This window comes from Parasteatoda tepidariorum, chromosome 3 (genome assembly GCF_043381705.1).
Source record: "Parasteatoda tepidariorum isolate YZ-2023 chromosome 3, CAS_Ptep_4.0, whole genome shotgun sequence".
Classification (NCBI taxonomy): domain Eukaryota; kingdom Metazoa; phylum Arthropoda; class Arachnida; order Araneae; family Theridiidae; genus Parasteatoda; species Parasteatoda tepidariorum.
This window is the reverse complement of record NC_092206.1, coordinates 71,323,565-71,337,409: the sequence shown is the minus strand read 5'-3', so window position 1 is coordinate 71,337,409 and position 13,845 is coordinate 71,323,565. Positions and strand designations below refer to the sequence as shown.

At 27.8% G+C, this 13,845-nt stretch overlaps 2 protein-coding genes across 2 annotated transcripts in view; both read right to left on the bottom strand.

Moving 5' to 3' along the window:
• LOC107437672 (cilia- and flagella-associated protein 299-like) overlaps positions 1-7,065 on the bottom strand; it is an 18,705-nt gene extending 11,640 nt beyond the window's left edge. Inside the window, exons 1-2 of the mRNA XM_016049751.3 lie at positions 6,611-7,065; positions 1,855-1,957 (exon numbers count right to left, since the gene is read on the bottom strand). Coding sequence (XP_015905237.3) covers positions 1,855-1,953 — 99 coding nt within the window. The 5' untranslated portion in view covers positions 1,954-1,957; positions 6,611-7,065. The remainder of the gene's footprint in view (positions 1-1,854; positions 1,958-6,610) is intronic.
• LOC107437671 (dynein axonemal light chain 1-like) lies at positions 5,100-5,816 on the bottom strand. The gene has a single exon (XM_016049749.3). The coding sequence runs from the start codon at positions 5,784-5,786 to the stop codon at positions 5,214-5,216; it is 573 nt and encodes a 190-aa protein (XP_015905235.2). The 5' UTR covers positions 5,787-5,816; the 3' UTR covers positions 5,100-5,213.
• Positions 7,066-13,845: the final 6,780 nt, after the last annotated feature.

Here is a 13,845-nt window from a genome sequence, read left to right as displayed (position 1 = left end):
GAAAAAATAGCCAAAAAACCCAATTTTTGTAACTGGGCGGGGCTACCCGACACATCTTGAAAGGAGCTAAAAAACATGTTTTTTTAAATTTCTATTTTTTTAAGTTAAACTATTCTTTTTTTGGTTTATTCTTTTTGCATTATTTAACTAGATGGTAAAACAATAGAAACATACAAAAATATGGATTATTACTCAATATTATACAGAAATATAAGCAAAACTCCTTAGGTGGGCGGGGCCACCCGACTCTCTCCTATATATACATATATACAACAAAATAAATACAAAAAAACACGAAGAAAATTAAGAAAAACAATAAGTTTCATTTATTGTGCATAAGCTGCAAGTAAACAGAACTCATTAGACAAGTTCAAAATGAAGATAAAACGAAGGAAAATTACAGACATATGAAAAAAGGGGGGAAAGAAAATAACAATAAAAAAATAACAAACAACTGGAAAAGAAAGAAAGAAAAAAAAAAGGATAAATTTTTCCTAAAAAATCCGGAAAAAAAGATATAATCTTTTCATCAGCCCACACGATTATATCCGATATTGTATCAATATAGCCAAAGCAAAATATATTAATACAATAGTGTGAGGAGCAAAACAAAATTTACAAAAATTACAACAAATAAAATAGAGCACAATAAGTAAAAATAACATGTAAAAACAGAAAATAAAATAAAAGAAAAAGAAAAAACAGTATAAAACATAAACTATAAAGCGAGTAGCGAAATCAGATGTACTTACATGAACGGGAAATTTTTCAAAAATGATTTAAAAATGTTTTCGCAACAAGATTGCCAGATAACAAAATATGAAAACAAAAGCGTAAATTGAGTGTAATTAGAGGGCTTTAAAGTACCGTTCTTACTGCATTGCCGAAGTGATTTGTTATGCTGAGCATTGATTTGTTAGTTACCAAGGATGGGCCCGAAATGGATGTGCGCAAGGTAATATATAATTTTTCCATGTGCAAATTCATTTCGGACAAATCCGTGTTAAAATTATCTATTAAAATTGTTTTTTCTTTGATAATTTATATAATTCTTCCATGTGCAAATCCATTTCGGGCAAATCCGTGGCTAAAATTATTTGCAAAACAGGCAATTTATGTTTCTCTTTTCCATTTTATATTTTTTCTTAAATAAAAATCTTTTTTCTTAAATTATTTATGGTCAACTTTTTTAAATTATCCAGTATAATATTACCTTGCGCACATCCATTTCGGGCCCATAATTGGTAACTAGCAAATCAATGCACAGTATAACAAATCACTTCAGTAATGTAGTAAGAATGGCACTTTAAAACCCTCTAATTACACTCAATTTACGCTTTTGTTTTCATATTTTGTAATCTGGCAATCTTGTTGCGAAAACATTTTTAAATCATTCTTGAAAAATTTCTCGTTCATGTAAGTACATCTGATTTCGCTACTCGCTTTAAAGTTTATGTTTTATACTGTTTTTTCTTTTTATTTTATTTTACTTTCTGTTTTTACGTTTTATTTTTACTTATTGTGTTCCATTTTATTTGTTGTAATTTTTGTAAAAAAATTTTTTGAGTGCTAATCACGCTATTGTATTAATATATTTTGCTTTGGCTATATTGATACAATATCAGAAAGCACTCTTTTTTGCGGATATAATCGTGTGGACTGAGGAAAAGATTATATCTTTTTTCCGGTTTTTCTAAATTATATTTCATCCTCTTTTTTTCTTTTTTTTAATTAGTTGTTTGTTATTTTTCAAATTATTATTTTTCTCTGTTTTATCTTCATTTTGAACTTAACTAATGAGTTCTGTTTACTTGCAGCTTATGCGCAATATATATATATAATTCTCTTCCTTACCTCTAAGTATAGCAAATCATCTTTACTAATCAAAGAGTCCAGGTAGTCTTCATACGTTATGAACTCTTCCACTATTTTTTCCACGTCTGATTGCTCCATATTCCTGAGGAAAGGATAATTGGAATTACTTATAATTTATTTACACTGCTAATGCTGATAGAAATAAACAACAATAAACAATTTTCATGAAATTGAAATCGTTAAAAAAGGAAGTAAAACTGCTTTTAAATATTTAATAAACCCTAAATGCTTAAAGGGGATTCTTTTAAAGAAATTGGTCTGCTTTATTATTTAGATTTCTGTTTTCACTACCAGATTATGTTTAAATTTCATTAATATCTGTCTTTCTTATAATAAAATAGTGAATTTTAGAAAAGGTTTTCTATCTGAATTAGTATTTTTGTAGCTTCAACTTTATGAAGTAAACAAAATATCTTTTTTTGAGTATGATGTCCGGCATTCTTTTTGATACTGAGGAACATATTCGAATAATAGATAATAGTATTTTAAAGTCCACTCGATCTGTTTTTATCTCCGAAACTAAGTTATTTTTCTTATTAGCAACCCATTTCTTGGATTTTAAGCTTAAACATTCTCTTACCCCTCTCTAACCCCAATTTTCCAGCCTTATTCATCTACTTTTTTATAAACGTGTAAATTATTTAAAAAAGAAATCAAACCGGGGTGATGAATTAAAGAATCAATTTAAAAAGTTTGAAGGGGATGGAAATCTACGGTCAGCTGCTTTCTGCTTGTTAAACAAAAATTTCTTCCCTCCAAGCTTTGAAATTAGTTATAAAGATTGTTAAGAGATGTCACTTCTAACTGAGAAAAACTATAAAACATCTTTTCAAAATAACCACTATTAGCAGCAATGACATGCTGTAGACTGAGAACAAAATTAATTGAGGCGTGAGCAATTATTTTAATCAGAATGGCTTTATATATGGCCGAAGGCATTGTTTTATTATTTTGCAATCAAATTCTGATCAATATCTGCTAGCGAATTTTGTAATTAGTCTTAAAATTTGTGAGTGGAAAAAAACTAGTTTCCTAAGTGAAACGCAGAGAAGCTTATTTTATATTATGTATTTCATTAATTAATTTTTCAAGTGATCAGTTACTTTTCGAGAACCCCAGTAAATACTAAATTTCAAAAAATATACAAAATTTAAAATATATATATTTTTTAAAAAAAGATTGAAAAAAAGCCGTCTGGTTCACAAAAGCATGCAGATAACGTTGAGCATCATTTCCTATAATTTTCACAGAAATTCTTCAAAACCAATTTTTATTCACAATAACACAATTTATTTCACTATTTTATTATTATTTAGCCGTTCACAGAACACCAATTCTTTCACTAAATTATCATTATTTAACCGTTTTTTCACATTAACAACTAAAAAGAATTATAGATTATTTATGCTAGTTGATCAGAATTTATTTCCAAAAGGTTAAAAGTTTTCTAGAATACTTTTGCACAATAATTCGTAGTCGAAATTCAAGTAAAAAAATTGCTACATTGACAGTGACTTTCATATTAAATTATATGCTTCATCGAGTTTGTTATACTCTGCGTAATTCTTGTAATGCTTCTAATGATTCTTAACTATTGCATTGCTCAAATTTTTCATGCTAAAAAAATTTTTTCTTTTTATTTTATTTCTTCGAGCTAAATCATATAAATTTCATCCTGGCTGACTTGAATCATTTTTCATTATCCCTTCAATTTTCTCGAATGTTACTTTGTTGATACCTTTAAAAAAAGAAAGAAGAACAAAAAGAAAATAAAAAGAAAAAAGATACGTATCAGTTGATATTTACTGGTATTTCTTTTTTCTACAGGTACTTCTATGCATTCGATTTAATTTTTCCTTTTCAGAATAAATGCATTTGACTCAGATTTTTTATTCGAGCATTTTTCCTTGAAGATATTTTTTTTTTGAAACTGCTCTTACTGATTGCACTTTACTTGAAAAGTAAAATGAATCTACAAAAATTATCTATTAGATATTTTACTAATACTAATAATAAACTATAATAATTTTGACCTTTATGGAAAAACTTTTCAAATTTTAATTTAGCTTCATAAAACCCAGTTACAACCAAAAACCTTTTAGAACACTTTTTTGTGGATTAATGAATGATTATTTAAGTAAAGCAAAAGAAAGCTCTTTTTTGTAGTTTTCACCTAAATACTTATGTGTTACAGCAAATCATCCTACTGAATACGTCCTACTGAGTGGCCAGCTTTTAACCACCAAAATCTATTACTAGTACAAATGCTAGTACTAGTACATTACTAGTACAAATTTTCATAATTTGTTTCAGTTGTGTAGCAAAATAAGAAATTTTTAATTTCATGTTTACTCAGACTATATGAAAATAAATAAAAAAATAATAAATAATGACTAAAACATATTTTGTTCTGAACTTTCTCAATAAAAAGAACAATTTTCCTTCAAATACAATTCTGTACTTTTTTTTATCAAAAATATAATTTTGCCCTTGAAAAATATATTTAAATAGTTTTATGTAGAAAGCGTTTACAAAGTATTAAAATACAAAAATTCACTTTGAGAAAACATTTATTTACAATTATTTATTTTTATAATTATTTATCTTTACAACAATTTATTTTATTTATTTTTTTGTTAATTAATTTAAATGATCATTTATTCCTAATAAATGTTTATCAAAGTGATAAATTCAATAAAATTCACATCTAATAAAAAAATGCAAAAACTAAAATATCATCAAAAATTTCTTCAGCCAATACATTATAGAATCACTTTTTTAAAAGCTTTTATAGCAATCCATGAAAATGTACTTTTTTACTTCATTCAAATTAATTCAAATGCAAGGATAAGGAACTTCAGTCATTCATAATTATTCATATTTAAGACAAATTTGTTAAAAACCCAGTTAATAAACATTAACTTATTTAATAACTATTTTACTTGATTCAATGAACACCACACAAGGTGTAAAAAAACAAGTAATTTCAGTCATAATGTGTTTGTTGAATCAATACAATATTTATTGTTTATACAAAAAAAAATTTTATCACTTCATAATAAACATATTTGCTCTTTTGACAGTGAGTTCAATTCTTTTAATGAAACCTACATGCAACAAAAAAGAAAAAACAAGAAACGCAGTTGTAATATCGATGATCAATCCATGCAATGTAGAATCACTCTTTAAGAAGCTCTCAAAACATTCCATATCATCCAACCTCTTACCTCTTTCAGTTATCTCTTTCAATTAAATTCAAATATTATGAAAAGAAGCAAATAAAAAACATTAGCTTCGCTTGCATTTTTTCAGTCATTACCGTCTAGAGCCACTAAAATTTAAGAAGTTTCCATTTCTAATGTTTCAGCAGCAATCAAAGAAGTTCCATCTAACTTCTTCAGTTGTGGTAAAGCTTCAGCTACTTTGCTTCTGTAATTTTCAGCCAAGGCACTTTCTATTGGGCAACCTTTCAACACAAAATCCTCGATTTCTGGCAACTCAGCCATGTGCTTGAATTCGTTAATGTCCTTTACATTATTGTTAGACATGTACAAAACTTTCAGCTTCTTCAAAGAAGCCAGAGGCTTCAGCTTGTCTATGCTGTTATAAGAAGCCCAAAGTTCTTCGAGTGTCTCAGCAACGGCTTCTATGCCATTCAGACTCTTCAGATTGTTCCTGCCAACAGAAAGAATCTTTAGTTTGGTAAGTCCATTAAGATTGGTAAGTTTGTCGACCATATTGGTGGAAAGAGACAACTTCTCACAGTTGAACAGCGTGGCTAAAGATGGATCCAATTTGTCTATGGAAGGCAGCCAACCATTTAACTTGACAACAGTCGCTTCAGCAGGATTTTCCCCGGTTTTTTCGGCCCATTTCTTCAATGCATCTTTTAAAGCTACTCCTTTACCCATAGTAGATCTTGATTTGAAATCTCTGTATTGATCAAACAATCTCTCTGTAATAAAAAGCTGTTGGAAGTTTTTAAATAACTAAAACAAAAATTACTGTTCAAAGCCTACGTAGAAATGACTATAGAAATGTTAAAAATTTTCTTTAAGGGGCACTTAAATTTCTATACTGCTTTAAATTAATAGGGCGAAATAGGGCGAAAAGCCTAATAGTTATTTTTAAACTGGATTCGAGCTGGAAGTCAAACCATTGTCTAATTGAATTTTTAGAGATAATCAGAAGTGCCTTGAAAAATATCAGTTTTAGTAAATTTTCCTTCTTTAAATGAGGAAAAATATGCAAAGAGCTTGTCTAATAGAAAATAAACTGTCCTTAATTTGCCTGACCATTGCATTAATATTGACACTTAAAACTTAATAATTTCCTGATTGTTAAAAATATGAGAAAAAATTTATTTTGGAACTTGATTTTTAAAAAAATTAATTCAGTAATAGTTGAGGAATTATTTCCGCAGAAAAACTTAAACAGCACCCAAAAAATATGAATGATGGAAAATAATACAAAAGAGAAGTATTAAAACTGAAAGGTAAAATATGGTCTAAAAATTCACCAAGAAACTAATGGCAATAAATAAAAAACATAATCTGTACATAAATAAAATTTAAAGTAACATAACATAGCTATATTAATTCTTTTAAATGTTATTGTTTGATAAATTCCATTTCCCTTACAAGCGATGTAAAATAGTATATCTCTGCTTATCGAAGAAACAAAAACTCTATTTTGGCATTAAAAATATTATATTGATCAGCAAAACGAAACTTACTTTCTCCACAGGAAGTATTTCTTAACTTCGTCACAGTAGAGCCCCTATTGCAGAAAAACAAATCTATTTTAACTTCTATTCAGAGTAAAAAAATCTTGCCTTATCATTCTTAAAACATAGAACAAATCAAAAAGTTGAGACCAATCGCAGTCATCGATCTATTTAATCTTGCGTGTCTTTCTGCTGTATATTCTCAGTATTGCCATGGAGAAGAACATGAATAACTGTAGTCAGCCTTCTTTCGAAAGTCCAAAGCTGAGGGATAATTCGTCGCTAGAAACTCGCTTATTTCGACAAATGAGGGAATTTAAAACATCAATTAAGAACATTTTAGATTTTTCATGCACAAAATAAGAAAAAATCTCATCAATTTCGTCAATGGTAAAACTGTGATTTATCTCAATTGGCCATAACAAATACTTTCAACGAAGCAATGTTCAGGCAATGTACTTTCTGAAAATGAAACTTTTTAAATGAAAGAAGGAACAAATTTGGCGAGAATTTACGTCACAGAGGGAGCATATATTAGTAATATGCCAACCGCGTCTCCATGAATCACACACCAGATGTTGTAGTCTTCATTATTCAAAAAGTTACATGAATCAATTAAGTACTATTGTTTAATAAAGAGTGAATTTTTTTAATTAAAATATAGTTACATTTTAACGTAATTATTCTCCTGTAACTTTGAAAAACGCTTAAAAACTAATAAAGTATTCTTTTTTAACTGGTGCAAATAAATTTTTGCTGATAGATGCGAAATAATACGATCTTCAGTTAACATTAGCATCCACAAGGAATATATCTGGTTTTTCACTACAATTAAATTTGATAAAAATGATGGCAATCATTATACCCAAATGAAAACAAATGCTGGAGCTAAATAGTTTTTTGGACAAATATAAAAACCTTTAAATTGCTTAAACGAATAAATTATTCAAGCAAATTTACCTAAGAGATATTATATGACAGTTTCACCAAAAACTAAAAACAAAATGACAAAACGTGTAAACTCAAGATTTGACCCTTTTTTTAACATGCTCACATTATTTAATATTTTAAAATTATAATTAATTGTTACTCTGTAAGGTAACTGTGTAAGGTAATTAAATTATTTAGAAATTTTTACTAAACTGATGTGTGCGATTTTGGTATTGCCGGCAACTTTCAAAAACATGCCAGGCCCACACTGCACACTAGAATTTTACTGCCAAATATCCAACCAAAAAACTACATCTTAATAACTTGCATAAACATAAAATTTATTTTGCAGAGTTTTCAAAGAACAATCTAAATAATAAAAAAGTTTACTAAAAATACAAGTGCATTAGGCTTAGATTGGTCAAACTGGTGTTCCTAGCATTGGCGGCAAATTTTTTTCAATTTGGATGAAGCCCGCGTTGCGTTTATGACATTTAAAAACAAAATTACGACTTTGATAATTTAACATCTATACAAAATGTTGGCACTTTTCCATTAGCCAGGCGCAAGCGAAAAATCGCTAAATAATGTAGAATTCTGCCAAGTTTCGTACAACCAAAATTTTTTACAATTAGGTACCAAAGAGGTACTACATTATTTGGCGATTTTTCGCTTGCGTCCGGCGAACGGAAGAAGTTCTGTTTTAATGTGTCAAATCTTTTAAAAAAAACTACTACTTTCTGACACTAATATTGGCATTGAAATAGTCGCCAGAAATTAAAAGGACAGCCAATCGTAAAATTTTACCCTTCATTTGAATATGATAGATGATTTTAATAGTTTTGTCACAAATAAATGTTATTTTCAAAAATTTCTGCCATAGTGTAAATAATTTATTAACTAAAATAAACAATTGGAATAATTGCTGCAAATAAAAAGATTCAATACCTGACTTTCAACACTTTCTAAGTTTCAAAACTTGCCTTTATTACTCTTTCAAAGTCAGTAATAAATTAATCGAAAAAATCAAATTCTATATTACAACTAATGAAATTGCCAGATTCATAAGCACTAATAGCCATTTCCATCTATTAGGCTTAACTCGATCACAGACTGTTCTATTATTATTATTTTTAGACCTTTTAATAGCTTCAGTGATATTAAAATACAGCTTTCATTCCAAAGCTAAAGTATGTGAAAAGGTAACGCATTTTTTTAAGATACTCGGATAAATGGTAATATTTTTCGAGCAAATATGTGTAGCTCTCTGCTGCGGTAGTAAGCTTGACTACAAATTAGATTAATCGTTTTCTTTTCTTAATGGGATAATGGCGCAGTGTGGGTATATCGATCTTGATCAGTTGTTGAAACGTGGCATTTGTTTACGTTAGCAATTGTTCTTTCCATTCTATTTCGAGTAAACCAAGCCCGTCAAGTATCAAGTCTCTTAGGTGACGCATTCCGTATTATTAGACAAAGATTCTTTCTCAAGAATTTCAATTTTTCACAATATATTTCTTACTTTACGCAACGACAAGCATAATGCTATGTATAACATAAACAAACTAATTCTGCATCGAAGTTGCCAGCTACATAAAACAAAAATATATCACGATTATAATAAAATACATAAACAAATAATAAATCTAAGTGAAGTAAAAGATGTAGGCGAGAAAGAGTAATATTTTAATAAATTTTATGTGCGAGACGGCGCTGTATTTAAGTAACTTCACGTTAATTTACATTCTAGCTTATGTGGAGATAGTTAGTTCAAATTTAACCCGCCATTTTGCTTATAAACGATTAGCTGGCGCTGACATCATAAGTCACAAATGTTTGGATATCCGTAATCTTCTTCTTCTTGAAGTACAAGCACCCAATTTCATATGAATTTATAGAACTGTTTTTCATTGCTTGGTTATTTGTTTTGCTTTATTTTAATTCTAAGAAATGCTTAGTTGTATATTCTTTGAAAGATGTTGAATGTAAATGAGGAGAATGTATGTACGTTTTTTTTTCTCGAGATCTAAAGTGAATTGCGCGTTGATTTAATTATTTTAGCTTAACAATGTTTTTTTTTATCTATTACTCTGTTAAATGTAATGTAAATATATGTTTACTGTATAATGTAATGTAAAAATCTGTTAAATGTAAATGTAATTATATGTTTTGCTAACCACCATTTATCCTTATAAATTCATAGAAGAATGAATACAGATAAGATTGTGGACTGCAATAATGCTTTTTGATAAATTATCAATATATATTGTCCCTTTCACTGTTTACAGTTGAATTATTCAAAAACAGAGTTGAAGGCAAATAAACTGAAATAAACAAAAATATAACAGAGGCAATTATAAATTTTAGAGTTCCTAATCTTCAAATCGAAAACGTCAATTAATAGTTTACTTTAAGCATTGCTGGAGAGCTCTGCTGCAAATGCAGTGGGAAAAAAAGCTTTGAAAAAAACTTTGTGATGACGTCATAGAGAATCAACTTTAGACATTGAATTGTTGCCAACTTAATGTTAGACGAAGGCATTTTGGACTGTTAAATGACGGGTTTTAAGTATTTACTATAATTTCTGATGTAATAGCAGAAAAGCATGCACATTAACACTTTCATCGCGTCAAAGACGCGCCTTTGTCCCAACCTCTGCCCTTAGAGTTCTCGCACAGCAGTAAAGTTGAAATAAAACTAAAACTCCTTTAAAACGTATTTATTTTACTTTAAAAAATGATAATCAATTGAAATCAATAACCATATTCACAAATACAGCAATAGAGCACAGCGAATATTCCTGGAAAACGAGTTATTTCGTCCATCGCGATGAAAGAGTTAAAAGCATATTGATTTGTAAAAACTGAGTCCAAACGAATATCATATTATTCTTTAATGCCACGTTACGTTATAAAAAAGGTTGAAGAAAATACCATACTTTCTGCGTGGTATACAATAATATAAAAGTAACCATTTGCATGTTTATACGGTCTTTTATAGTTATCATATATCCTTAAGATGAAACATAAACTTCAAAATATGCCTATTTTCTAATAATACAGCACATAATAAAATTTTTCATTGTAGATCATTCTATTTTTTGCAATGATATTCTTAAAGCTATTTATTGGAGAAAGTGTTTTGGCACAATGCTTTCAAATTTGTTTTCTTCTTTTTACTAAGTAATTTAAATTTTTATTTGGCAGAATTATTTTAAAAATATTATTTTTTCAACCAATTCAAAATGTCATCCTTTTTTAAAATTGTTGTACTTGTCTATCAATTTAAATTTCTGTTCACCTAATGTATTTACATATTTCTCTTATGCGGCATCATAGACTACAGTATTTCTATATATTTGACAATATTACAGTTATTATTAATGTTAGATTGTCTTACATGATAATTTAAGTCATGTGAAAACAAGTATTTATAAATTATATATTTAGACTAATTTTGTTAGCTTGCCTTGAGTAATAATTTGTGTAGTATTAAATAGTTTGTAATCCGTTTAGTATTTATTTAGAATAATTTTGTATTTTTATTAAAATAAGAACTTAGTTACAAAGTAATTATTTAGATTTTTTTTATTCTTTCTGATATAATTGTAAAAATTTTAAACATAAACAGTGCTATGGTGCCCCATACTGTCATACCAATTATCAGTGACGGAGCTTGCCATTTTCGAGCAATAGCATACATATATTATACGATACTCAAGTTATGGCAGCAATTGAATGAATTTTCTATTTTATCTCACGATAGCGATAGAAATAGTTTTAATACTTCTGCTGCCTATTATGCTAAAATGTCTTGAACGCATAATGGTTTTATACGCATAATGGAACTTTAAATGGTTTGTGAGATTTAATGGTTGCTTTTCAGATTTTTAACTATTACTAAAATTCAATATGTAAAGAACTTTGACAGTATCGCAGACATCTCTTTGAAAATTGTTAAAATTGAAAAAAAAAATATTTCCGGCAGGCAAAGCAGCTGGCAGCAACTGGACGATAAAAAAATTTGGTTAATACACTGTTTAGAACAAATTATGGTTTAGGATAGGAGTAGGGGTTGAAGTTGAAAAATTAGAATATTTAAATACAGTTGTGCTTTGCGTTTAGCTTGGTTACCATTGAAATTTATATGTTGTACAAGATAATTTTGAAAAGTGACCAAGCTGGTCACCAAAGACCATTAGTGTTTTTTTATTGGTTAAATCACATGAATTATATAGATTATTATTAATTTTTTTTCACGTGTAACGTAAAATATATTGGTAAATAAATTTTAAACAGTTTTTTTTTATTTGCTGATTCCAATGCAGTGCATTTGCAACAAAAGTAGAAAGATAACTTTCATTAATTTCATGATAGTTTCTTTTAAATTGGTAAGATTTTTGTACTTTTAGTATTCTTACGCAAAATTTCAGAACAAATATTCGTATATTCATTTCATTATTTAATCGAATGTTCCAACAAATTTATTGTTAAAATGGCCAAATTTGATAAATATTTTATTCAAAGCAACAGATTTGTTTAAAAAACCTTACTATTATTATTTATTTATTTTATTTTTTGCTTTTTTTGAACACTATGAAGTAGTTTAGGTCTTCGTTTAAAGTAAATTGTTTAATTAAAGAAATTCTTTATATCCAAATTTGAATCTCAAAGGTCAAGTTTATATATTGTTTTAGAAATTTCTGATAAAGGTAAGTACATTAAACTTTACTAAGTAAATATGGTCTGAGATAAAAAAAAATCCTCCGGTGCCCTTAGCAACGCCTTTTAAAATGTTTATAAAATAAAAACAAATAAAATAACCAAAGGAACTCCAAAGTTCTTTACGTAATAAAAACTAACTTTGTTCTGACAAATGTTGTTTAATATTAGTATCCGGAGCAAATAACAAAATATCCACATTAAGTAAGTGAATGCTGAAAGAAGTGTAAACAGTTTATTGAGTTTTAGGAAGTACTATAATTGATCATATTTGATAGCCAGACGATATCGTTCTATGATAATTTANCCAAATATAGGATATTTGAACATTCCATTTGGTAAATTTTCCATCCATATTGTAACGGATTATCCTAAATTCTTGCTTTCAAAATTGCAGCTCTCATTACGGCACATTTAGTTAAAAAAAAAAACTGAAATGTAAATTTAACCAAATAAATGGTTTTTATGTCCTGCATCATAAAATTGCCAAATTTTACAACCTTTACCAAATTATGTCACACATTATAAAACCATATTTTATTGTTAATTTTACCAAAATCATTACTAAAGCTCTTCGGTAAAATTTTCCGAGCGTTCTGATGTTCCCATAGTGTCAGAAATAAGATAATTTTTACTTTAATTACTTTTAATTAAATTACTTTTTTAAATTAAATTACTTTTTTAAATTAAATTAAATTACTCGCTTAAATTACTTTTTTTCTCACTCCAACAGGACTCTAACCTTCAATTTAACTACAACCAATGATAGTCTCTCTCTCTCTCTCTCTCTCTCTCTCTCTCTCTTTTTTTTTTTTTTTTTTTTTTTTTTTTTTTTTTTTTTNTTTTTTTTTTTTAATATAATGACTCACTTACTGTTATTTTTTTTACACTAGAAACCGTAAGCCATTGAATGTTTTTTTTTTAATTTTAAGTAACTACATTCTTAACGGTCTGAAAAATAACGCATGCTGACCCTAAGAAAATAAATCTGAATGCCAAATCACCATTGAGATAACTTTGAATGTAAGTAAAATTGTTATTATGAAAGGTCAACTCGGTACTAAACACACTAAATGAAAGTATAGTTTTTTTTCCAATTTTTATTTCTCTGAAAGATTATTATGTTTACTTCATTAAGGCTTTTCATTAGCCTCGAAATGTTAGATAATAAAAAAAAACATTTCAACTTAAAAATTTTAAAAAAAAAACATTAAATATTGAAACAGAAACGTCCTTATAACTTATGATTTTAAGGGATGAGGCACTAGGGGAAGGAGGCTATTTTTGTTCTTTATAAAAAATAAATAAAGAGGGGGGAGAATTAAAACTTTATCTACAAATTCAAAATTCAAACTTAATTTCATGAAAATTAAAAAAAAGAATGACCAAAAATCGTGGTTTTTAAGAAAGTTAAGTTTATTCGGAAGAAAGAGTTAGAGGGTAATGATTATTATTAAATTAATGAGGAGGTGAAAAACTTATATGAGTGTTAAATTGAGAAGCAATTTAAGAAGATAGGCATAAAATCAAAAATGGAGAAGACCCTAAAAATTACGATTTTGGAGAATATTTAGGAGACATTATGTTTATAGG